A 27691-nucleotide genomic window follows, 5' to 3' on the forward strand; every position below is an offset into this window, starting at 1 on the left:
TTAATTTTGAGGTTCTCTTAGGAAAATGAGTTCTCTTAGGAAAATGAGTGCCTGACTACGACCTCATGTATGAGAAAAAGCTACATTAATTATACTTTGCCACGTAAAATGTTCATTATGTATTCTCGGTTTGATTGTATATGTGGCAGAAAGTTGGCAATCGCCTTGACATATAAAAGATTTTCATGTTAAATCATGTTTTTTTTTGTATGATTCCATACAGAGACTTTCTTAGGGATGTCAATGGCTTAGAATCTGACACAAAGTTACTGGTTTATACATGTTTGATGAAAAATGGCAGTTCCTCAATCTCTCTCTCTCTCAACCAAATCCTTCTCATGGGCGTGGTTGAAATTGTCAGAAGATGAAAATTAGGTGAATAGTGTGAGTTCAGGGGTTAAAAAAAGTCTTTTTTTTTTCATTAACCAATCTTAAATTATGGTTAACCAGACTGAGGTACACTGAGGCACCAATTTGTTTTTGTAAAGCATCACACCCTGAGCAGTTAAATGTGATTATTCAAAATATGGGATCATGGGTGTGTTTTAAGCAGAAGGTAAAGCAAGTTTAAGCTATGTTTGGGAGCAGGGTATAGGAGGAGTTGAGAGGGCATTCAAAAGGATTTGGATTGTTATTTGGGAGAAGGGGGTGGAGGGAAGTGTGAATATCGGCCGAGATCAGCCAACTTTGAATACTAAAAATTTCAAATTTCAACTCATCTCATAAAAGAAGAAGGTATTTGCAACTTCTTGAATGACAAGGATTCTAGTGGGTTAGTGAGGGTATGTTTTTATTGTTTGTCCAAAATTGAATGGAACAATAGAACATAACAGATTGGTCTGGACTACGTTCGACATTTGTTTAGATTGTGCTAAAAACTGTGTTGTGTTGTTTTTGGAGTTTGATTTTTATGTTATGCTTCAACTTGACACATATGGATAATGGGTTGGATAACTTTATTTTGAATTGTACGACTCGATCTGTCTCACTATATGAGTGTTTCAACATGTTTATTATAGATTTTGGCCTCGGATATGGATCTCAGAATGGATGTAAATACAAAAAAATATCTAAATTTTAGGTAGATTGAAAAAAAAGATAAGAATTGATATATATATATATATATATATATATATATATATATATATATATATATATATATATGCTTGAATCGGTGTTATATTATATCTAATTATGAAAGTTTATCAAAAAGTTTATGAATTTTAGTCTTGAATATGAATATCAAATTGGATTCAAGTACCAAAAAATTTATAAAATTTGGATAATTTGAGAAAAATAGGAATTCATATTTTTTATATACAAATACAAAAACTATAAATAAATCATCAAACCCTAAAATACAAGAAAATAAATCATAAATAAACCAAAAATCCTTAAACTACAAGAAAAATAAAGCGCTTTAATTCAAACCTTAATAAAAGAAAAAACATGAGATTTTATTAGTGCTTGTTTTATTAACATGAGATTTATTAGTGCTTGTTTTATTAGGCTTTGAAAACCATACTATAGGTAGTTTAACCCCTAATAAACTACCTATAGTATGAAGCTTGAAATGAGATTTATTTTGGAAGCAATTGTTAAAGCGTGTGATAAAAAAAATGAAATAATGTAAGAAATGAGGGGGAAAGCCCATGAAAAGGACAAAGGAATACTATTAACATGAAAAGTATAACCAAGAGATGAATAAGATAAGAATAGAGTGGGAAGCCAGAAAGAAACGATTTGAGAAGTGGGTGAAAATTATGCTTTCTATAATATAAGAAGCCTGCTTCCCACAAATGGCATGGGAAGCAAGTTTCCTCTTGTTTTGTTTTTAGAGAGAGAAAGCTGGGGTTAGGCAGATATACAACCATACAATTGAATTTCGAACTTGCAACGTCCTAACACAAGGTGACTAGAACTAACTGCTCCTGCCAAATAAGCGGAACCCTTCCTGTTGGTGAAGCGAGTTTCCTCATGTTTTCTCTTTGGAAGTGCACTTCTCCCCTAGAGAAGGTTTTTTTTTTTTAAGGCAAGCTGGGGTTAGGCAGACCCCCACCAGTTACTATTCAATCATACCAATGAGGTTTTGAACCCGCAACATTCCACCACAGGGAGACGTGCACTGATAGCTCCTACCAACCATGCGGAGCTCCCATTGGTTCATGCATGTGTTTTTTTTACAGCAACGCTAAGACATCTGGCTCATTAGCGAGCAAAGAGGCACCTGACAAGTTTTACTTGCTTGAAAGCTGAGGGCAGATCCTGTGTAATCACATTGCATACCAAAAGTGTGTCTTCTGCACATGTATAGGCATCACTTCTAAATCCGATATTTTTCAATAACTATAAAATTATAAAAATACAAAAAAATATTTTTTAATATTTTAATATTATTTTAATGGTTTTAACATGTGTTAGTAATACTTTTTTTATTATTTTTTGGCTGATACAAAACGATTCACTTGAGTATCGGTATCGCCCCGGGATACAGCTGAATCGCCAAAAGATTTAGGGCCGAACCAATACTGACAACATTGGTATAAACTATCAGCTAGGGGGAAGCATATCAGGTCATGCTGAACATGAGCGTTTTTTCTCATGCCGACATCGTGGCGATCCGATTTGCATTTTAAAAAGCTCAAAAGTCAACAAAACCGCGTGGCATTCATCCGAAATGCAAATAGACGGCCACGATGTCGGCACGAGCAAAAATGCTCATGTTCAGCATGACCTGATCTGCTTCCGACATTCCCAGCTGTGGGGCTCAACAGTGAGATGGTAATGTGATTGCATCTGATCCACCCTCAAGTGAGTCATATGGCATGGTGTACTATTATATACTACTTACAAAAGAGGAATGTGAGGCATTAGGGAGTCAAAAGTTAGTTATAACATTTTAAAAATGTCAAACCAAATGTATTAGGTTGAATGTCACTTATTAAATGATTATCTTTTTTTTTTTGTTTTTGTAAGAAATACTCACCTCACATTACATTTTTGCAAAATGGCATGTTGAGTGGTGTGTTTTTTATGATTATTAAATTAATTGTGGTTAAATATATTTAAATAGAAAATAAAATTGCCCCAAAGGGGTTTGGCATAGTAGGATGAGCCCTTTCCTCGGCGAAAGGGGTAAGCCCACGGAGTTTTATGCTGCCAAGATAGTGACCGTAAATACCGCAGGTAAAGCCAACACGGCTAAGTCTCTGTTCCTCGGGGCAATTTCTCTATGTAAATATTAAAAATAAATAAAAAGATAAATTATAAAAACTATCCTATGGGAGGAAGAGATTAGAAAAGTTATTTAAAGAATCCTATTTTTGAGAGATAAAGAGAGATTTATTGGATTAGGAAGGTTAACTATATAAGGATCTTATAGGAGAGAGCAGGTTACCAACATGGAGACTATGGGTGTAACTGGATCAGGTTCGGTTAGAATTCGGGTTGGGTATTTTAGATATGTTTCTTGAATCAGGTCAAACAATTAGACCCAAATTTGACCTACTTTTATTTGGGTTTAGGTGTGGCTAAATTTGAAGACCCGTATGGGTTAATGAGTTTAGGAGTACATCAATTCGGGTCTTAAGTAGGCCCGTTTCTTAATCAGGTCTAAAAGATAAACCAAACCCCACACAGTTTGATTTGGGTCTAAATTCGGGTTCGAGTACGGATTCTGAGTTTGGATTGTGACTGAAAATTATGAACTTATGTGTGTTAAGATATTTAATTTAAAAATTTAAGTTGGTTCCAATTTCCAAATGGATCAGGTATTAATATTCCTGAGATGCAGACTTGTAATAGCTAATCAGTCCAGGTATAAATTAGGTTGAATATAAATGGGTGTGTTTGTTTTAATACAAGTAAGTTCTATTAGGATTTTTAAACTTTTCGAGTCAAAAAAGTTGCTATCATAAAGGAAACCTATTGGATTAAATTGGCATATAGTTGGGATCCAAAATGGGTCTAGTGTAAAACTGTTTTGGGTACATAATGGGTTCAAGGTTCGGATATAAAACCCGATATGTATTTTACATACCTAGAGCCAATTTAAACGGTTCCAAATTGTAGACCTGACCAATGTTGTCAGAAATTAGAATCTTTTTGGACCCTGAATCAATTTTCAAAACGATTCATGGAATCGGCTGAGTCCAATTCTGAACCTCGGCCAATTTTTAACCAGAAGATGACACTTGTCATAAAATATTAAAATAATATTTTAAATAGTAAAATAATATCTAAAATAAATAATATTTATGATATTTGAAATAATTTTAGCTATTTATAAAAATATTTAAAAATAAGTTGAATTAGTTTGAATTGGTATTGATTTTTGGCAATATGATAGCCAATTCAGGCTGATTCACAATGATATTGACAACATTGGATCCAACCTGAACCCATGGATCTATCAAATCAGGTCAGTTAGGGACATGGGTTCAGTTCAGGTACACCTGACTCAGTTACATCTCTAATGGTGACTAGGGATGTCAATGGGTCAGGTTTGGTTCGGACCAGGTGAAACCATACTTGGACCATATTTTCGGGTATGATATCAGGTCCAGACCTAGGTCTAATCGAGTCCACTATAAGAAAAATCATACCCGGTAAAACCATATATTTTATCATTTTTATATTGAAAAATTGCAAGTCTTCATCGAAACTCGGGTTGGGTTTGGGTCTAGTATAAAATTTCATAAACTATACCCGAGTCCATGCATTAATCAGACCTCTGGGTTCGAACTCGAGTCTTCCTATTTATCACCATACCCGGACTCTATAGGGTCTGGTTCGGGTCTAATTAAGTTCGGGTAAACCAGGCCCATTGACACCCCTAATGGTGAGAGTTAAATTTTATTATCTCTCTCTTTTCTCTTAAACATATATTAATTATTTATAAAAGTTATCTAAATTATAAATAAATTTTCAAATTACCATTAGCTTTTTTTTTATATTTTAAGTATCTCGCTTGGACGTTTGCAAGAATGAAACTCAAAGGAATTGATAGGGACCCACACAAGCTATGAAGCATGTGATTTAATTCGATGAAAAGAGAAAAGCCTTAGCAGGGCTTGATCATCATGTTGGATTAGTGTAAGTGTTTATTCACCATGTTTGACTTTTGTGTAACCAGGGTTCATTGTATTATTTATTTATTTATTTATTTTACAAAGAAAGCTGGAGTTAGGCCGAACCCTATCCGTTATACAACTAATATCATGTCGTGGATGGACAGTCTTAGTCAATGTTGTGCCCATACGTATCGGTATCCTATACGCTTTACTTTTGAATCAGTTATTTTTTTAACAAATATAAATAATTATATTATTTTAATAACTTTAACATGTGTCACATTTTGATTGACATGTAATATTTTTTAATTATTTTTTAACCGATCCAGAATGATTTACTTGAGTATAGGGTGTCATCTCACACCAAATCCTATAGTGTTTGGGCATGGTGATAAATATTAAGACCCGATTAAGACCCGGGTTGGGAATCAAAGGTTCGATTAATACATAGATCCTGATATAGTTTATGAAATTTTATATCAGACTCAGTTTCAAGGTCTGGGTTTTGTTCATGTAATTTTTATCTGATGCGCGTTTGGTTTCTCTTATAGTAGACCTGATTAGACCTGGGTCTAAACCCAATACCATACCCAAAAACTAGGTGCAAGTTTGGTTCTACCTGGGTTAGAACCAAACCCTACCCGTTGACACCCCTACTTGAGTATCGTTACCGGCCAATTCACCTGAATCGTTGGCAATCTTATTCAAAGTTTGCCATGCAATCAGCTCAATGATAACCATGACATGGGTCAAAACGTCACACTTGGTTTGGTGCTGCTGACGACTTATTTACTAGATAACTTGCAAGAGTTTGCACTAGGGGTATCATTGGGTTTGGTTAGGTTAGGACTCAGGTAAAATCAGACTTGGATCAGATTTTTGGGTAGGGTATGGATCCAAACCCGAGTCTAATTGGGTCTACTATAAGAGAAATCATACCCAGACCCGATAAGAACTACATGAACCAAACTTGGACCATACCTGATAAAATAATATTTTTATCATTTTTACATTGAAAAATTATGGGTCTTAATCGAAACTTGGTCAGGCCCGGGTGTGGTATAAAATTTCACAAACTATACCCAGGTCCATGTATTAATCGTAACCTTCGGTTCCGCACCCAAGGCTTCTTATTTGTCACCATACCCAGACCCTATAAGGTTTGGTCCGGGTAAACCCGACCCGCTGATACCCCTAGTTTGTACTTGAGAGTTGGGCTTGGAAGACTAGTTGGAAAACCACACACTGGTCCAATCATGACTTAAGCAGGGCTTTTATAAGACCAGTTTTTGACCCATTTGCATCCCTACAAGAGAGGCCAAGTATGAACCAAGCGAGTCACAGCTTGGTCAAATAAAAAAAACTTATGCTTTACTTGAATTAGCTTATCTTGTGGAGCCCCTACTCATTCATAACAAGGTCTATCTAAATTGAGTCAACCGACTCAGGATTGGATTATCAACTGTTCCACCAAGTCAATCCGAGTCATGTTAGATCAAGGCTCAGCAGATCTCAGCATGAAACTTATACATACCCTAAAAACTTCAGTTCTTACGAACCTACCATGTTGACAATCTGTGACTCGGACTGATCCGAGTCTCTTGAGCTTGAATGCCCTACAAACTTAGTCTTAATCTACGAGCAAAGGGAAATTCATTAAAAAGCAAAGGTATGCAGTTTACATAAACAAATTACTACCATTTCTTTCAAGTTTAGTTTGCATAACAATTTCATACACCTTTATTTATATATATATATATAGAGAGAGAGAGAGAAAGAGAGAGAGAAATTCAACATTACCACTCATGAAGATCAACAAAATGTTGAACCCATGAACTGGACAAGAACAAAAGCCAAAACAAATAAAGAAATCAGAAAAGAAAAAGAACATCAGACATATAAAACGGGCTCACACCGGAGTCGCTTGCTAAGATTGCGGCAAAAGAGAGGCAGCTTCAACAGGAGAGAGAGAGAGAGAGAGCAATTTCTTATACATTTTTATAGAGGACACTTTCTTGTACATTTTAAAGATGGTGAGGAAGGAAGTAGGGATGACAGTGGACCTGGGTGGAGGCAGTAGGGACAAGGTCTTCGCTCCCACCCCGTTTCAAAATTTTGCTTTTCATCCTCGCACAAGTTTTGATTTTAACCTACATCCCCGCTTTCATCCCGGTTTCATGTCCTCCACCTAGGGTTCAAAAGGGGGTGGTGAGATGGGGCTAGACTCATTTTTTTTTTAGATCCACTGCCATCTCTAAAGATATTTTAGTTATTTTACTAACAGGGATCAGGAATAAGGCAAGCAAGATGAGGCAGGAGAAAGCATAAGTTCATCCCTACAAGAGTTTTTATTTTTGACTTTCATCTCCGACTCCATCTCGGTTTCATGTCCTTGCTTCTCGGTTCAAACAAAATGAGACGGTTGGTTGGACGAGAGAGCAATTTTGGTATACATTGTAGAGATAATAGAGTACACATTAAACATATTAGAGAGAGAACAATTTCGTGTACATTTTAGAGAGAGAAGGGTGGGGGAAGGCAATTGGTTGGACGAGAGAGAGAGAGAGATATGGGCACAGGGACCGGCAAGGAGACGGAGATATCGGAGCCGTTGTTGGGGGGGTCTCAGAAGATCGGTGAAGAGTTCGAGGTGGTGGAGAGGATTCCACCATGGAGGGAGCAGATCACGGCCAGAGGGCTCCTCGTGAGCGCCCTGCTGGGCGCCCTATTCTGCATCATCACCCACAAGCTCAACCTCACCGTCGGCATCATCCCCTCCCTCAACGTCGCTGCGGGGTTGCTGGGCTTCTTCTTCATCAAGACGTGGACGGGGTTCGTCACCAATCTGGGTTTCTGGACGACCCCTTTCACCAGGCAGGAGAACACCGTCATCCAGACGTGCGTCGTCGCCTGCTATGGCCTCGCCTTCAGCGGTTTGTGTTTCCAATTGCATTTTTCATTCACACTCTTCGGTTTCTCGATTCGATCCTTTGGAGTTATCGTTTTGGTTTTTATTTTTTTTCTGTGTGGATTTCATTGGTTTTTCACGATTTGTAGTGTTTCTTCCATTTTTCTTTTTCTCGTGATTGAAAGCCTCGAGGAAATTAAGGAATTGTTCCGTCTAGTTATTTGATCCATTAAATCGATGATAAATTGTGTCGGCCATCATGTCCACTCTTTGCCTTTTTCAAGTCTGTGTTGGTTGAGTTTGATTCCATTAAGGAATTGTTCCGTCTAGTTATTTGATCCATTAAATCGATGATAAATTGTGTCGGCCATCATGTCCACTCTTTGCCTTTTTCAAGTCTGTGTTGGTTGAGTTTGATTCCATTACGAATCTACCTTTTCTTTTTTCTTTGTTTCAGTCAATGCATGAATACCAATATCTTGGATTTCTGTTTCAGATTTGGGATTTGATTGGTTGGTCATATGATTGAATACCTCTCTCATACATGTAATGATTAATTGGTCGCTCTCACTATGTAATAGGAAGTTTGATCCTGTAGCATATACTTGGAACAATCATGTAACCCTATGCTATAATACTGTTCCTACTATGATTTGAATTTGATATTATTTGTGGACAAAATGATTAGCGATTGTGAATCATCGAATTGTATGTTTGATCTCATTTACGTCTCTCAATAACAGGGGGTTTTGGTTCGTATCTGATTGCAATGGATAAAAGGACATACGAATTGATTGGAGATGACAATCCTGGTAACAGAGTGGAAGACATAAAGAACCCATCGTTGGGCTGGATGATTGGCTTTCTGTTTGTTGTTAGTTTTCTTGGGCTGTTCAGTCTTGTCCCATTGCGCAAGGTGCAATTTTTTTTTCTTATTTTGTGGACATTTTGTTTAAGTCTTTTGTGTATATGGTAATGTAGTTGCTGAGGTAGATCTTTTGGTTATATATGCATGGTTTTTTTTATTGATTTTCAAAATTGTTATTGGCTGTTTTTTGAATTGATGATCACAGATAATGGTATTGGATTACAAGCTCACATACCCCAGTGGGACAGCCACAGCCTTGTTGATAAATAGCTTTCACACAAATACAGGAGCTGAACTTGCAAGGTAGCCTATGTAATTAATGGCATCATGTATATTGTCCATCATGATCATCATGATATTCTAGCCGTATATGTTGGGTTGTCTACTTGATAATTCAGATTCTCACTTTAATATGTTGCAGACTTTTGTAATTGTCAAATAAAGGCAAGGTTTTTTTCTTATGTCAATGTCTTGCATTTTGCCCTTGTTGCTTGGCTGAAAGTCTTGACGCTATAGTGGAGATAAAACTTTTACTCCCTAGAAATGTGCATTATGGCAGAATACTTCACTTTCTTGTACAACTCAAACCTGATTCTTTCAGGCACTACATGTAGGGTTAGGAAAAATTATATTTTAAAAAGGACACCTTTTTGTTTTGGGGCTCAAGATATGTTGGAATTGTAAGGCATGATAATCATCAAATGTGGAAGTTAACACATGCTAATCAAATTCATTTTTCAATTTTTCAGTAAATTCTTCTTCTTTGTCATATTCTCCTAATAATGCATATTATTTGACTTTGATCCATTTGGTTGCAGGAAACAAGTTCAGTGTCTTGGAAAATATCTTGGTATAAGCTTGTTCTGGAGCTTTTTCAAGTGGTTCTTCAGTGGTATTGGAGATTCTTGTGGTTTTGACAACTTTCCAAGCCTTGGTTTGCTAGCATATAAGAACACGTAAGTGATTTGGTTGATTTCTTCTGCTTAATATATCAGCAATTTTTCTTCCTTTTCCTCCCTACATTTAAAGATTGTCACTAAATAAGTTGTGTCCAATTAGCTGTTCTATTGAACATGTGTTTCAACTTTTTGGCAGTATAACCATTTATTTGTGTCTCTGTTCTGTTTGCTTCGTAATTTAACCTCCTATGACACTCCATCGTTGGGTAGAACAGATGCACAATGAATGTTGATGGGTAAGATAAAATTTGTTTTTTGTGTAGTTCTAGAAGTTGACAAAGTGGAAGATTTTGTACATATTTTCAGCTGGGAAAAAAAGAAATCATTTACATGTGTGCCCTTTCTTTTCCATATAGATGTCTCAGTTGTGAAAGGGGTTGCAACTGTTTCTTTGACCTTATCAAGGACAAGGTTTTGACCATGTCTGACACATTTTTGTCTGTATTCATGTCGTCATTTGTGTGTCCTAACTCCTGTGTCATGTACGGTGTTGTGTCGTGTCAACATGAGACACATATTCTGTGTGAAGTGAGGGCTCATTTCACATTCTTACTGAAAAAGGCAATCTTTTTGACAATTCTTGTAGTCTAAAAGGCACATTTTTCTAAATCCTGTTTATAGCTTTCCTTTTTTTATTTCATTTGTCTTGGCAGGTTCTATTTTGATTTCAGCCCAACTTACATTGGATGTGGACTTATTTGCCCCCACATTGTTAATTGTTCTGTTCTTCTTGGGGCAATTATCTCCTGGGGCATTTTGTGGCCATCTATTACCAGACATGCTGGTGACTGGTACCCGGAGGGTCTTGGCAGCAACGATTTCAAAGGTCTATATGGATACAAGGTATAGAATGACTGATTTCCAAACATCCAAATGGAGGTTGCCAATTTCTTATCATAGTTCTGGATTTCTCATGCACAAAGTTATATATCGATTTCTTTTCGCACTCTCTTCAAATCTGATAGCTAGCAGTGCTGAGTGTTGTGATGTTTCCTTTTTAGCTTTCTTCCAGGCTGATAATGGGGACTAGGTTGACCGACTTACCCTTTCAATTCATGAGTACCATCCCTTATAGATATGAAATGTAAACCAGTTAGAGGTTTATAAGTTTATGCAGTTAAAAGCGAGTTCTAGATATTGTGCTATAAACCTTAGACTAACATTTTTAAGAGCTAATATGAGCTATTAAGGCCGGGATGTGTGTACAGATACTTGTTTTGGCGCCAGTGTTGCTAGTAAATTACTCTTGTTGTATGTTGAACCTCATTGATATAGATATAGGCCCGGACACCTAAATTGTCTGCTTTCTTTGACTAAACTGTATTTTTACTTGGATTTCTTAGCCTTCTCTTATTTCATCTACACTTGTGTCTTCAGTTGACCATAGGAACTTTAGTGCAGGATTAGTGTATTTTTCCTCCCACCTTATGATGGCAGTATAGTGACAGTGATTCTTTGGTTAGTTTATCTTCTTTAAATTTTCAAGAACTGTGCAGCTAATAAGTTGTTTTTTCTTCCATCATGATGGATGCTCATGTTAATGCTGCTAGTTCAAGGAACAGCTTATGGTCCTATGACAAATTGCATGCCTGAAAAGTGCATTTGTTTTTCATATCTCAGGTTTTTATAGCAATTTCTCTCATTCTTGGTGATGGTGTCTACAATTTGATTAAGATACTCATCATAACAGCAAGAGAAATGTTTGCTCAAAAGTCAAAACAAGACCAGATTCCTCTCACAAATAAATTACAAGGTAATCAAACCTTTCTATGTGAAGCATCTTGAGTGTCCATAATTACATTTGATGTGCATTAGATTATTTATACAATGAACATTTCTAGGGTGTGCATGACTTTTTTTTATTTGCAGTAAGGATATCTTATCATACATTTGCAGGGTTTTTGCCTAGTGAATATATGTAGTGTCATTAGCCCTGTGAATTTGACAGGCTTGAACATCCATACTTTTTTTAGAACTGTTTTGGAAAGCTGCAATAATTTGCTAAGTTTCTTTGTGAACTACAAATAGCTGAACTGTCAGAAGAAACAGAGACTGGCTTGTAAAAATATGGCAAAAAGTCCTAGCAAACAAAAAAGAAGAAAAAAAATAATCTCATTCTGATCTGAATGGAAAAGGAAAAAGAAAGATGACTAGTTTAGGGGATTTTTGATGTCTTTTATTTTGTGCAAAATGAGTCGTTTATCACTGTTGTAGCAGATGCTGAGACCACGAAGCTATCCATGGAAGAGAGAAGGAGAGATGAGACATTCTTAATAGACAAGATCCCCACTTGGATTGCAGCCTCTGGTTATGTTGTCCTAGCTGGTATCTCTACAGCAACCATGCCTCTCATCTTCCCACCACTTAAATGGTATTTCGTTCTTGTTTGCTACATTGTTGCCCCAGCCCTTGCGTTCTGCAATTCGTATGGCACAGGACTGACTGACTGGAGTCTGGCTTCTACCTATGGAAAGCTTGGGCTATTCATATTCGCTTCATGTGTCGGTAGCAATGGTGGTGTCATTGCTGGACTAGCAGCATGTGGAGTGATGATGTCTATCGTCTCCACAGCTGCTGATCTTATGCAGGACTTTAAAACTGGTTATCTTACATTCTCATCACCAAGATCAATGTTTGTTAGCCAACTAGTGGGCACTGCAATGGGCTGCGTCATTGCACCACTTACTTTCTGGTTATTCTGGAATGCTTTTGATATTGGGGCACCTGATGGACCATACAAGGCTCCATATGCAGTAATATTCCGGGAGATGGCAATTCTTGGGGTTGAGGGCTTCTCAGCTCTGCCAAAACACTGCTTAGAGATAAGTTGTGGCTTCTTTGTTGCAGCACTGATTATAAACTTGCTAAGGGATGTCACTCCTAAGAAGGTGTCAAGATTCATCCCAATTCCAATGGCTATGGGGATCCCTTTCTATATAGGGTCATACTTTGCTATTGACATGTTTGTGGGGACTGTGATCCTGTATGTTTGGGAGAGGATAGACAGAAAGGACTCCGAGGTGTATGCTGGTGCGCTTGCATCTGGTTTGATATGTGGAGATGGGATATGGACAATACCATCAGCTATTCTCTCCATTTTTAAGATCAATCCACCCATTTGCATGTCTTTTGGACCATCTGGAAGCAGCTGAAGAAGGATGGTGATGCTCTCTCCTCGTGTGAAAACTATGGAGGACCCTGTGTATAAAACCTCCCTGCATTTTCTTGTAAAATTTACCAACTCTGTGTATGTTGTGCTGCATGCCATGGTTTAATTTCATTTGCTGTTCAAAAATATGATACAGCTTGGTTAACTGTTGCATGTTATTCTTCTTAGAAGTATATCCATCAGTAGTGAAAGGCATTTGTTAACTTTTTAGATAATTATTGTCAAAGCCTACAATTCTTAATAAAAAACCTTCCTGTTTTGGCACCGTTTTTTTTTTCCATGAGGAATTTGGAAACCCACTTCCGGGATCAGAAACTTAGAGACCTAGGAGTCGCTTTGCTTCAGCACGAGCCCATGGGAATGGAACCCTGACCACCTAAGGCCCCACTTTCACTACGACAGCCTCTTGGGGCTTGCCTTGGCACCGGTTCAATGTGATAAATTCATAATGTAAATCCAATGATTTGACTATCTCTGCTGGACCCAATTAAAGATTAGTAAAGACCCAGCTGTCATGAGATTGGCCATGTTTTTTTCTCAATCTTCTTTGCGTCACCAAGATACGGATATGACTTAACCAAGCGACTCAAGTCCCCCAATTTTTTTTGGGGAAAACAGGACACGAGGGCACTGATTTTTTTATTTTTTAGTTAATAAAAAACTTTTTTGGAATTTAATATATAATTTTTTTTAATAAAGATTATTAATATGCATTAAAAACAATTAAAAAATTTTAAAACAATGTTTGGTATATGTATGTGTGTTTTAACGTGTTAGATTCGTGTCTATCATTACACGCTCCCTAAATGTTGTGTCTCGGTGTCAAGGAGGCTCTATGTCCCGTGCGTGCACTTCCAAAAGCTACCGAGAAGCAACGCCAACAGAGCAAGGGGCCAGCACCACCGACTACTCCCGTCTTCTCACCAAGTACACAACGTGTCCCTTAGGTACACTTTCCACTCCATCGCTGTCTGTCTAACCTTAGTCAGACATGTTCTTTCAATTATTTCAAAAAATTTCATGTCTATACTTGTGATGCTTGTGAGAGTAGAGAAGTAGCTGACGTGCTTGCTGGCAGGTTTTGTATGGTCTGGGTGTCAACTCAAGGGTAAGCGTCACTTGATTGGTTGACGTTTGGTGGTCTTATCTCGGCGTATGGCTGATTTAGGCATTCTTGTGCCCAGACTGCGGAGCATTGTTCTTGTCGTCAGATAATGTTGGTTGGCCCACCAACCGGATAACCCTTGTACTCGTTTGCTTCTTTCTAAATGTGGGGCTCCTGCTCTTATCCCGGTTCGTCTGGAAACCCGGGGTTTGGCGCTCTCGCACTTGCGTAAATCGTGGTTGAGGGCTTTAGCCTGCTTTAAAGACCATTTTGAGGACTCCAAAAATTTTGGCCAGTGGTTCCAGTGGGCGCTGGCTTCAAGCGAAGAGTTTCTCACCTCAAAAGTCTATAGATCGTTGCTCCTCCTAGGGGTTGATTGGTTGCCCGAGAATGTGTTTCGGGCGAAGGGTCCTTCTCCCTGTTCTCAAGTCCTGGCTTGGTTAATTCTGCAAGATAGGATCCAGACCCACAGTAATTTAAAGAAGTGGGACATTCAGCTCTCGAGATGGTGCATGCTTTGTCAAGCTGCAAAAGAATCTACGTTTCACTTGTTCTGGTCTTGCCCAATATTTGTGGAACTCTTTAGCAAGATTCAGAGGCATCCAAAAGTGTTTGTTAAGGAGGAGTCATTTGCGCTAGATTTGATCTTGGGCTCGGTTTGTATTAGGCATAGCACGAGGTGGAGGTTCATCTGGTGGACGTGTATGGTTGCTTACTTCTTGGTGGTTTGTTTGGATGGTGTGAAACGATGCTCATTTTTGTCAAATTTTGTTTAACATTCAAAACCTGGTGCATAAAATCTTGGTAGATGTTTATGCGATCTTGCGTATGCATGTTAGTGATCTTTTTTCGCTCCCCTGCTGACACTACCTCTTTTTTGCCGTAATCTGGGCAAGCGGCTCCTACGTGAGCCCGCATGTTCTTTTTCTCTTCTCCTTTTTTATTTGTTTTGGCATTTTCTCTTGTTCAGTTCATGGGTTCAACATTTTGTTGATCTTCATGAGTGGTAATGTTGAATTTCTTTCGGCTCTCTCTCTCTCCACCAATATATACACACAGACATGGAGTTAGTGAACAAATTCATGGACGTTGTTTAGCCCTCTTCTTCCTCACCTTCTTCGCTCCATCTTACCTCCTCTTCAAGTCTCTTGGCTGCTCCTTCTTACACTTTTTTCAAGCGAGAGCGTGCGGGGCAAGGTCGTTCTCATCACTAGTGCTTCCTTTGGCATTGGAGAGGTCTCATGCATTCACTTCTTCTTCTTTAGTATGCTTCTCATTATACGAGTAACTTTTGCTCTCTCCCCCCTCCGTATTTTCTTGTGACACAAGTTGCTTATCAGTACGCCAGGAGGGGAGCATCCCTGGCTTTGGTTGCGAGGAGGGAGCAGAGCCTCAATGAAGTAGCAGAGAAGGCTCGTGGTTTGGGTTCACCCGATGTTCTTGCGATTCCCGCAGACGTTTCTTGAGCAGATGAATGCAAAAGGTTCGTGGATGAAGCCATCAACCACTTTGGGAGATGTAAGTCATGGAAAACTACTTCTAAACCATATATATCAAAAGCTTTTTGTTACATGAGGAAGTTTGTTACTCACCCAAGAAAACCTCTTTCCTTTGAAAGAGCCACTTTGGAGGGAAAATGATTCCTTAGAGGGAGGCATGAACCCATTTTGACAGAAAAAACTTTCCTCTCTTTCTAGGAAAGAACATGAAACAAACGCCCCCTTAAAGGAGAAGCTTTGGTAAAGCCTCGTTCCAAATAAGAAAAACTTTGAAGCCCGTTTTCTCTTCATTTCTCAAATCAATTTCATTTCTCCTTTTTAACGGTGCTCTCTTCATTTCTAGGTCTTCGTGGGATGAAGCATTGGACGGTGAAGATGTCAAATCACTTTCCTAAAGTGATTTAACAGATCAACTGATCTGCTCTCAGATGCCCACCACGCATCGTTCATTTCGTTTCCTGGTAACTATGTTGTAGATGGTATTTGCTTAAATCTTGTTTTTTTTTATCTCGCTTCCGATTTCATACTACGTATCTTAACACACACTTCCCCACTTCCTCGTCACTCATCGGTTCTTGTGTTTCATTTCATTTCCTGATAACTATGCAGTAGATGGTAGTTGCTTAAATCTTGCTTTTTATTTCCTATTTGCTGTGTGTGCAGTGGACCATCGTGTGAACAATGCTGGGATCTTGTGCATCAGCATGTTTGAGGAAGCAGCAGACATCACCACTTTTGCACCGGTCATGGTAATAATTCCTACAGAGTCTTTGTTTGTTATGGTTCACCGTGGAAGGTTGCGGAGGAAGAGTTCTAATTGTGGTGCTTGGATCTCAGGATATCAAGTTTTGGGGATCCATATATCCCACCTACCACGTCCTACCTCACCTCAAAAGGAGCCGAGGGAAGATTGTTGTTAACGCAGCTGCTGGTGCTATTTTGGCAATGCCCAGAATGAGCTTATATAATGTAAGCTATGAAGGTTTCATGGACATGTTATTTTAGGGCGCCTCACCTAAATATTAGGTTTGTCTCTTTCAAAAACAAAAGATCCAGTCGTTTGATACTATTTTGCCTCTAGAGGGAGCTTTTCCAAAATACAAGTTCTGTATCATAAGAAAAATTGGTCCTATCATGCACAACATATGTTTTTTTATATATATTAGTCCTTTTTTTTAGAATAATATAGATTAGTGCTATTGAAGGCACCAAATTATATGGAGCTATTGAGCTGAAAATCCTAGATTTTAGTTTTTTTTAGTAAATTAAATCTTATGGATGTGATCTACAATATTTGTAATGTTTGTTTAGTGGGAAATGAATATTGAATCATATGATTATGACATAACCAGGTTTCTTAAGGGCTTAAAAAAAATGGTTCACTATGCACTAAAATTTCATGACAGTAGATCATATTGTTGGATTGAAATAACACAGATCCAAGGTTTGATCTTTAGCAAACCTTCCTAAACACATCTATGTGGTCAGATTGAGATGATAAAGCTTGAATCTATGATTTTCAGCTTTGTAGTTTCACATGATTTGGTGTGTTCAATAGCACCAAATATTAATCACCAAATATATATATATATATATGGTATTTTTTTCAAAATTTTATTTTTATAGGAATCAGTTTTCCAAGCATTTGATTCCTGGATATGTTTTTATAAGTTTCAAAATCAATGGTGTACAATTTTCATAAATTATTTATGAGGCTTCAAATACCATTTTTCCATCTAATATTCATGATCCAAATTGTATTTATAGTAAATCAATCAATATAAATACCAAAAAATTCATTGAAAAGGTTTGTGAGGGTCTCTATTGGGGAGGTTTTCATTCCTTTTATATATATATATATATATATATATATATATATATATATATATATATATATATATATATATATATATATATATATATATATATATACTGATTAACTTGGATTTTTTAATAACTTCTTTTGTAGGCAAGCAAGGCTGCATTGATAAGCTTCTATGGGACATTGAGGGTGGAGGTTGGTCCTGAAATAAAGATCACAATAGCAACCCATAGCGTGATAGAATCAGAGATGACACAAGGGAAGTTCCTTGACAAGAGTGGCCAAATGCAAGTAGACCACGATGTTAGAAATGTAAGGCATACATACATTCTTTCACCATGCTGCACACAGCTCATCAGACCAAAGCTTCAATTAATGATCTGATAGTCTTGAAGCAGAAATTTCACCAATTCTCTCTTTTTTTTAACCAAAATGCTGTAATGGGCAGGTGGAGATTGGGCCGGTTCCTGTTGCTTTTGCTGAGGAATGTGTTTATGCAGAGGTAAGAGAGGTGTAACGGTTCCTTCCTGGTTTAGGGTTCTTTTCCTTTACAGGCTTCTTCTTCCTGAAGTTTTAGAGTGGTGCTACCGGATGCTCTATGTCAAAAGACCATGGTCCTCCCTAAAGCACCCCACTAATAAGGTCATCTTGGACACTACAGGGGCCAAACAGGTCTTATTCCCCCAGTTCATTCAGACAGATGAGGTAAAGACTTTAAAAGAGATGGGTAGATTGCTATAGAAAGAGAGAACCGAAACAAGATTTTAACATAGCCACAAAAAGGGTCAACCCAAAGAGAACAAAACAAACAGGCAAAACAAACAAAAAACAAGCGGGCAAAACCAAAAATGTCTGGGGGAGCGGAGCAACACCAACAGGAAAAGTAAGATTGGGAAAATGAATAGGCAGAATCACGTAAACGTCCATTAGGATTTTGTGCGCAAGAAGATTAATGTGAACCGGAGATTCTCAAAAAATGCCATCGTTGCGCGTCATCCAAATGAACCACCAAGTGGTAAACAACCATGACCTCCAGATTAACAGCCATAGCATACTGTAGGCAGACCGGACCCAAGATGAGGTCGAGCGCAAAGGACTACTCCATAACCAGGACCTCTGGTTGCTTTCAAGCCCTATGAAAGATCTCCACAAAAGTAGGGCAAGACCAGAAGAGGTGGAAAGAAGATTCTTCGGCAGCCTGACAAAGCATACAGCAGCTGAAAAAAAAAGTAGACCATTTCTCGATTTGTGTGTGTCATCCTTGCGCAGGGGTCATGCTAATCTTCTTTGTACCGTTTCAATTTTATCAGATGTCTCCTAAGAGAGAGACCCACAGTGATGGCTTCTAAAGAGTTTTGCTTTGTTCAACTCTTCAGTGGATTGTTTGTGGTCATGCTGAGTTCAAAATTGTCTCAACTATAGTAGTAAGGAGCATTCATGAGAGTATTTTATGGCTGATTAAGGGCTGTGACAAGACCAAATATGTCTTAAGGGATGGAATTTGTTTCGTGACACAATGGCTGGAAAATGGTATCTAGGGCAGTTAAGTACGGAATCTGTTCCTATATATATATATATATATATATATATATATATATATAGAGAGAGAGAGAGAGAGAGAGAGAGAGAGTGGCTTCTTCCAACAGTAGGAGGGCGTGGATGGTCAATTTTTTATTTTTTTCAACACTTTTTGAAATCTGACCTTACACGTGATCTACATTAGTTTAGTAAAAATAAGCTTTTGAATCATTTAAATATGACGTGAGTAGGATTTTATAAGAATTAAAAAATCCAGGGCTCAAAATTTTATAAATTTTAAAGCTCATAAAAATTGTCAAAAAGATATTATCCAACAATTTATTTTTAGCAAATTGAATTAGATTTATCGAACATGGCCTGAAACATCAAAACCATCATCCTCAAGGTTATTGGTAGTTGCTCAGACGTTAGGTGTTCAATGAACGTGCTTAATGGTTTTTTCAGTTTTTTTAACTTTATTTATAAATCCTGTCCGTACAGATCTTATAGGGATCAGCTCTTAAGCGTCGATCCTTGGGTGGGTTTTTTATTAGGTTCGAAAAATCAACAAACTAAAAACTTTGTAAAATTTTGAAGCTTTAAACATCATTTTTTTAATAAAAACACATGATTTAGGTGTGGATTCTTAGTAAATTGATCATGCCCAACACATTTATAGGCCCGAAACCCCTTAAAAAGCATAGAAAAAGCCAAAAAACCCATCGGGCATCTAACGTTTGAGCTATATAGTGCCTTTGAAGCAAATTATGTGTAACTATTGAGCTAAAAATCAGAGGTTAAAGATTTTTTTTTTTTATTTAATCTTATGGTTGTGATCTACAATGTTTGTTTTTGTGAAAAATGAGCAGGTTTTTTAAGGGTTTTAAAAATAAACAGTGTACAATGCATTAAAATTTTATGTCTCAAAAATCATATCAAAGTCTTTAAAGCAATTTACAAAACGTCAGATGGTTTATCAGTAATTAAGAAAAACAAACGATCACTTAGCATTTTGGGTTTATTACATTTAAGAATGTAAACAATTTGGATTCAGGTGGGATGTGACCAATATCAGATCCCACCAATCCGATATTGACTAATGGCTGAACAGATTTAGATTCGAATTCGGATTCTGCTGAAGAAAAGCTCATACTGAAACCCATTTTTTACATGTAACTGAATTCAGCAAAAAACAAAAACTAAATCCACATCAGATTATAATCATGTGGCTTTAAACAGGTCTGTTTCCATTGGATGACCGATCAAATCTGATTAAACTGGGGTTGGGGGTTGGTTGGATGTACGATAAATCCTTAAGATTTACATTTACCTCTGCTTTTTATAGGGCTGGCAATCGGGTCGGGTTGGCAGGTTGGCGTGTCAGCATACCTCAACCCGAACCCGACCTGTTTATTAAACGGGTCGGCTGTGGCAAACACGAACCCGACCCGTTTAATAAACGGGTAACCCGACACGACCCGCCAACCCATTTAATAAATGGGTTGGGTCGGGTAAACAGGTTTTCAGGTTCGCAGGTCAGGTTCGCGGGTCGGGTTGGCGGGTTGACGGATCGGGTTGGCAGGTAGGCAGGTTGGTGGGTCGGGTTGACGGGTCGGGTTGGCGGGTTGACAGGTCGGGCAGACGGGTTGGCGGGTTGACCCACCCGCCTAACCCGTTTATTAAACGGGTCAGCCGGGTTGGCGGGTTGGCATACCCCCAACCCGAACCCGACCTGTTTAATAAACGGGTTACGCGGGTCAACCCGTTTATTAAACGGGTTGGCTTAAGCCCAACCCGAACCCGCCTAAGAGGCGGGTTGGCGGGTCGTGTCAGAAATTGCCACCCCTAGCTTTTTATAATATAAGTTGCAGACAGGCTCGGTCTTAAAATCAACAAACCAAACTGCTCTTATGGTTGATTTGTTTATTGAAAGACCATAAGATGGATGATATGAAATGAGCTCTTTTGCAGAGAGACAAAAATATCACTTTATACATTACGGTAGGGCAACTAAAAACGAAGATGGTTGAATGGAATAATGCAAACGGTGGTCAGTTTTATGTTTGCTAGTCATTTGTATGTGCAAACGGCCTCACAAATGAGGCAAAACTTTTTTATTTCACTGAACGCCATATATTTGATCTACAGGTTTTGTTTAGATCACCAAAATCTGACATGTATACAAGTTTTTCCAGTGATTCAAAAATCAATCGCTATGAAAGCATTGAAAAAACATGATCAAAGAATAGATTCCTACTAAATCGAGGCATGCTGAACACATCTACGAGATTAGGCTGTGCCAAAACAACTAGCATCGTAAGATTCAAACTAGATTGGAGGTACAATCGTTTATACCAAACATAACCCCACTTTTTAATTACTCAAGTATCCTGTTCTTAGAAAAGTGAGCAAGAGCCACGTGACCTGGCCCGACCAGCCCAGCCCAATCTGGACCAGCGTTGTCCCATAGTGACCTGTTTTTTTCGCAAAATCTCGTTTTTCAAAAACTCATGAGAAATTTAAATTTTTTCGTAAATCTAGTGTTTTTCCGGCAAAATCTCAGCAATAAAAAAATACAAAAAATAATTTTTATAAGAAAATATTACTAAAATTTATTTAAAAATAAAAATACACAGTTTTTCACAATAAATAGCCGTTTAAAACGTAAATATGGCATTTAAATTGAAGCATTTATGTTTTTTCATAAATCTCGCGATATTTTGAAAATCTCGCAAGAAATTACCGTTTTAAACTTTTCAGGCAATTTCTCGTGACATTATCACAAGATTTTCATAAATCTTGCGATATTTATCACTATCCAGCCGTCAAGTCGGTGCGACACCCCGTCATCCGAACTCTTGTAACTGTGAGACCCATTATTGCAGAAGAACGTATGAGGGTAAGTCACAGAAAGCCGATTGAAATGTACTATCAGTCTTACAACCTTTCAGTTTTTGGCTACCAACCTTGCATGGCCAACTTGTCTCTATGGTACGTGTTGATGCCTCATCACAAGCCCACCGCAGAACACGAGTTAATAGGAATCACATAATGGACAGAGCCTCCTGCAAAAGTTCTTGTCGCCTTCATCTTCTTCTTCAACGTCCGAGTGACTTTTTCAACCTGAACTTGGTGGCTCCCCCTGCTGCCCTCCTCTTCCCTCTGCCTCTTCTCAACACCCTACTCCCTGTTGAAGCTTCTCTGCTCCTTCCGCCTCCTTTTCAGTGAGGACGGCGCTTCCTCCGGCATCGGCGAGGTCTACTTCACTGCCCTTCATGTCCTTATTTCTTTGCCCCACTTTCTTTTATCAGTAGTAAACTTAGTTGGATTCGGATTACTTGCTTACCAATATGCGAAGAGAGGATCATCCATGGCTCTGGTCGCCTGGAGGAGTGCCTCCATAAAGTGGCAGAGATGGCTCAGGTTCGAATCGCCAGGCGTTCAGGTCATTGCAGCGGATGTTTCTCAAGTGGAGGACTGCGAACGATTTGTTGAAGAAGCCATCAACCATTTTCGGATATGTAAGCAAGCAAGAATTCATCTACAAAATGAACGGTATTTCCGACATATTTTCTTCTTTTTTTATGGTCGTTTCTCTTACTGGGCAGTCGATCATCTTGTGAATAATGCTGGGATCACCTGCGTCTGCATGTTGGAGGAAGCAACAGACATCGCCACCTTAGGACCACTCATGGTAACGACAGATTATCGTTCTTTTTTTTTCTTCACTGATAATCGATTCAGCAGCTTCTGATTCTGTTTGTCTCAGGATATCAACTTCTGGGGATCCATATACCCCACCTACTATGCCATTACCTCATCTAAAAAGACACCCAGGGAAGATCGTTGTGAATTCCTCTGCAGCTGGGTGGTTGCCAATGCCCAGAATGAGCTTATACAATGTAAATTCAAACAACCTGAAACCAACAATTCCAGACTGCAAGAGAAACTTGATTTTTTTCTCCGACAGGCAAACAAACCTGCACTTATAAGCTTCTGTGAGACGTTGAGGGTGGAGCTTGGGCCTGATATATTCATAACAATAGCAACACCAGGTTGGATAGAATCAGAGATGACACAAGGAAGTTCCTGAACAGGAGCGGTGAAATGCAAGTAGACCAAGAAGTTAGAGACGTAAGACAGCACTTCTTAACTTGTCTAGTAGACTTGAGACAGGAACCCATCCTTTTTTTCACCGACCTTGCGATGTGCAGGTTCAGGCCGGGCAGTTTCCCGTCGGGTACATACAGGGATGTGTGAAAGCCGTGTGCAGAGGGGAGAGATCCGTGACATGGCTGTTCTGGTTCAAGGTCATTTTCCTGTACAAGCTCCTTGCTCCTGAGGTTTTAGAATGGCGCTACCGGATGCTCTATGTTAAAAAGCCAGGGTCTTCGCAGCAACCTACCAGTAAGGTGATTCTGGACGGTACTGGAGCCAAAAGCGTCATGTACCCTGAGTCGATCAAATCAGAGGAGCCAAAGTCGGACTATAGAAGGGTATTCATGCTATCAAGAAGAAAATTTAAGTACAGTGGTATGGCTTGCGAGAAAGACCTGTCAATCTAATAAACAATGTAAATAAATAATGTCAAGTTTTAGGCAGTTTCGAATTTACTGGTATCAGTGTGGTGTATTGGTGTACTTAGTTGTAATTTTGGTAATACTTCGAAGTAAAGAGTGTTGGTTGAAAATACTTGTTCGTGCGAGCTTGTTATTAAACGGCTGATATGAAGTTCAAGGTGAGATGTTGATGGGGCTTGGACGGCACTCTAGACTTCTTGGGGCGGTGTACAGTTTTAATCTTCTGAGCAGCATCCATGCATCGGACGATGGACAACCTTGGTTCATCTCCAATGCTACAGGCACGGGGGTGGTTTCGTTTATCTCCATCAGCATGGTACCCTGAAAAAAAGTATTTTGATTTAAGCCAAAAACATTCGAAATATGAACCTGATGCCTAATGTTTATCGTTTCTACTTCTGTTTAAAGTCCCACATCTTGATGCCTGCGAGCTAAATTCATCTGGTTATAATGTATCAGAAAGTTCTTCTAAACATCGTTCTCAACAGAAAGCTGATTGCTCTATTTTTCAAAGTACCTCGAACTTGGCCAAGAAACTCTGAAATCTCCTCATGACGTCTTTCATTTTGGCTACCTTATCCTTGTCTGGAGAAGAAAGGGCAGCAGTCACCTCCAGTGTGGAGTAACCTATTCCATTCTGCACGACCTGATTGAGCCACAAGGATCATGCACCATTGATTGAAAGCAGGTTTGTATGTGAAAGAACAATAACCATCATAACTAATAAAGCATAGAGCAGTGACACGACGACTCAAAGTAGAAGGCCCAATTCATGAGGCACTGCTGCCAATTGTGGAGGTCAGAAGAATCTCTGGAATCAACAAATAATAGATACAGAATTTTGAAGAGAAAAGCCAGTGAGTTATACAAAAGACAGGAGAGTCATTTTTCTCATGCACAGCTATTGGGCCTGAGAAAACATTTTCTAGAGAAATGTACTGTGGCATGAATGTTGGTTATATACAACTCACATTGTGATCGATTAGGACTTCGGAAATGAGGCTGCCATCATCAACATAAACACGCAGCTCAAACTGGTTCCTACCCTTGAACTGAAACCCTTTCACCCCGGTCAAGAAGCACTGAGAACATAGTTCATACGATAAATTAATCACATAGAGATCACAATGAGCACAGCCTCTGGAAACGGTCAGCAAAGAAGATTAATACAAGCATACCTTAATGTTCCCTTGTGTCATCAGCTGGTGCTCCTAATTCATCATATATTTCAGTCAGTTACACACCATAATAGTAATAATGGCAAGAAAAGTTCAAACAGAGTCGTTTGATACGTTTCGAGATTACCTTCGTTATTCCTTGCGCTTTCTTCAGGGCATGTTTTGCTTGCAAACAAGCCATATATGTGAATGGGATCTCCTTCTCCCCACTTAATATGTGGGGATGTGCCACCTCATCGGTCAATTTGACACCAGTGTCAAAGGTGTCAAAGTACATGGGAGCATCCAAGGTTGATTTTGAATCTACAACCGCCATGCGACTGGTATCGACATGGGCCTTTGAAGACGATCCAAAGTCCTTGTTTGTGACAAACGCAGATCTCGTGGATTTTGCACTAGTGCTATTTCTACTGGGAATGGTATTTGAGGGTCCGTTGCACAGCTTGTTGCCAGTTAAATGTCCAACAGCTGAATCAGCAGCAGCGCGTTCTTCACCATCCGTACACGTTCTCGCTGATGCCAAAGCTGCAAGAGTATAACATAAAATATTAGATCTGCATGGAAATAACAGGAGGGTTTCATCATGCAGAATCTGTTGGAAGATAAACAATTCAATCGAATTTCATAGAATGCTAAAAGTGTCACTGCCATTAACCATGAGCGTGTGGGGATGTCAATTTCGGAAAGGTATCCAAGGGGTCCATAATGCACGTCTAATGGTAAACCATCACAACCGTGACTCAAATAACCATGGAGCACCTGAAATTTTTATTTTGATTCATTCAACTTATATTCCCAACACATAACATAACAAATAAAACGTGCTTGGCTTCTTGGAATTGAGAAATACCCATCATCAATATCCATCCACTGATGGATGGCAGGGAGAGGGAACATTGGCAATGCAAAAAAAGTCATAGGAGAGACTCACGCATCTGGAAGGATAGTAACAAACCACCACTTTTCATTACTTTTTTTGCTGTCAAATACAATAAGCTTATACAGGCTGTGGGAGTTCAAAAGAACTCATAACAGGATGATCTGTCATGCGTTTAAGTCAAGATGAACTGCACAAAATTATGAGAATCAAACCTGGACAATGCAAATTAATCAAAGATTATGTTGCTTGCATGAAAACAATGTATCTTTGGCAACATTTTTATGCTGTTACTGGGTCCATGCAGAATATCCCAGCGTTTGTTGAGATGCTACACAGCCACTGAGATCAATAATACATGCTCATGCTATAGATATTGTTGGGGCAGAATGGGCTAAGCCCAGGGTGAGTATGCTGTAGAAGGAATTCAACAAACTATCTAAACAGTCCTAAACATTATATCTACTAAAATGGCACCCAAATTTAAATTTATGGCAGCAGAATTAAATCATGCAAGACCATAGCCAGCCAGAGTGGACCAGACACAGAAATGGTTTCAAAAGGCTAACTAGTGGGAACAAAAATAAGATCAGCACAGAAAGAACCTGGAAGAAACAGTTTTGATGAGTACAGATCACCTTGGTCCAGCCGTCGTTGTGGTAGCGATGAGTCCAAGCTGTCTAGAGACTGACAAGGAAGGTGAGCTTGTTTAGCCAAATGATCAGCCACTTGTAATCTCTGTTTTCTGTATTAAATAAAACACTGATTCTATAAATAAAAGAAAATAAGACAAGTCAAATCCCATTACAATTCAAAGCACGCTTCTCCAAAGCTTAGAGATAACATACATCTGAGATTGACTCGTTTCATTAGCTGAGTGAGGATCATCAACAGTGGCAATGATATTTGAGGCAGTTTCAGAGACCCTGTTGCTAGTGACCCTTCTGGAAGAAAATTCATCTATGACCGTTTCTTCATTGTTCCTATTAGGTGTGACCAAAGAAGTACCTGTATGCACATGCAGTTACCAAATATTAACCAGACAGACCAATAACAGTAATGATAGCATCATCATGAACCAACTCACAAGGCAATGGCATAATGCAGTAAAAGGTGCACAGCAGAGGAGCATAGAGAAATTCAGATACTGTGGGTGCATAATTCTGTAGACACAAGAAATCATCCAAATCATCTTTCTGAAGAAAACATGAAGGATGCAAATTGTGTAAGTTAAACAAGCCATACATATTCAAAAGAATGTGTGGTTGCTAATTTGGATGTGCTAGGAGTCTAGATGTCATTCCAAACTAATATCACACAAGTACCAACTAATCCTTAACAGTTACTTGGAAACTAATCGAGCAAACTAAACCCCACGCATTGATGTGCCTTCATACAAGTAGCATCACCAGTTATTACACCCTTACTCTCCCTCTGATTATGTCCTTGGGAGATCCAAATTGGCAATTGGACAAGATCATGATGGCAGTAATATCTTTTAGGCTCAAATGAATTTTGACTGAAGCTTTACCATTCCTTTTTATTGATGATACAGACGACAGGCATATTCAATTTCCATTGGAGCCTTTTCCTCATCATGTTGCTTCATTATTCAACTTGTACCATGGCTAATTTCTCACTAGAAATAAGTTTTGGCCCTTCTACCACTGAAAATGGCCATTAGTATGGCTTAAAATTAGTTCTATAGGCTTCTTAGAAACTGTTAACAATCATGCTTCATGCTTGATTCTTCCAACCCAAACTTGAACATCTATGTCACTAGTATTACCTTTCTAAGAACCACTTGCTTTACCAAAAGGAAGAAGGAAAAACATGTAAGCTCCTGCAAATAGTAACAGAAGCCCACTGGCCACCATTCAAACCATGTCAATTGTCAAGTAAGATAATGTTGTGACCTGATCACGTGCACAAAGTTCCAAATATGTGTTGCTTATTTCATTCCAAAGTGGCTCTAGCAACCTGATTCATCATCTAAGACTCAACTCTATCAAGAACTAAAAACCTTTCAGGAAAAAGGAAAATTTTGATTCTGTACAAAATACATGCTGGCATGTTCAAATGGTATACAAAGCCATTGAAAACATCGGTACATGTTCATACTGGTCTCCAATAACA

General features: G+C 38.6%; 1 protein-coding gene, 1 non-coding gene and 2 pseudogenes across 2 annotated transcripts; 3 read left to right on the top strand and 1 right to left on the bottom strand.

Moving 5' to 3' along the window:
- Nucleotides 1-7557: 7557 nt before the first annotated feature.
- LOC149851445 (putative metal-nicotianamine transporter YSL6) lies at nucleotides 7558-13121 on the top strand. The gene is made up of 7 exons (XM_090000760.1): nucleotides 7558-8005; nucleotides 8724-8896; nucleotides 9054-9151; nucleotides 9667-9804; nucleotides 10461-10650; nucleotides 11428-11560; nucleotides 12025-13121. The coding sequence occupies exons 1-7, from the start codon at nucleotides 7642-7644 to the stop codon at nucleotides 12957-12959; spliced, it is 2031 nt and encodes a 676-aa protein (XP_089856886.1). The 5' UTR covers nucleotides 7558-7641; the 3' UTR covers nucleotides 12960-13121.
- A 2021-nt stretch (nucleotides 13122-15142) lies between these two features.
- LOC149851446 (11-beta-hydroxysteroid dehydrogenase-like) lies at nucleotides 15143-23240 on the top strand (annotated as a pseudogene).
- On the bottom strand, nucleotides 18626-18732 carry LOC149851447 (U6 spliceosomal RNA). Its single transcript, XR_016425947.1, has one exon. It is a non-coding gene; the product is annotated as a U6 spliceosomal RNA (small nuclear RNA).
- LOC149851448 (11-beta-hydroxysteroid dehydrogenase A pseudogene) lies at nucleotides 23028-23485 on the top strand (annotated as a pseudogene).
- The last annotated feature ends 4206 nt before the right edge of the window (nucleotides 23486-27691 follow it).

Source organism: Nuphar pumila, chromosome 1 (assembly GCF_984573655.1).
Source record: "Nuphar pumila chromosome 1, dmNupPumi1.hap1.1, whole genome shotgun sequence".
Taxonomy (NCBI): domain Eukaryota; kingdom Viridiplantae; phylum Streptophyta; class Magnoliopsida; order Nymphaeales; family Nymphaeaceae; genus Nuphar; species Nuphar pumila.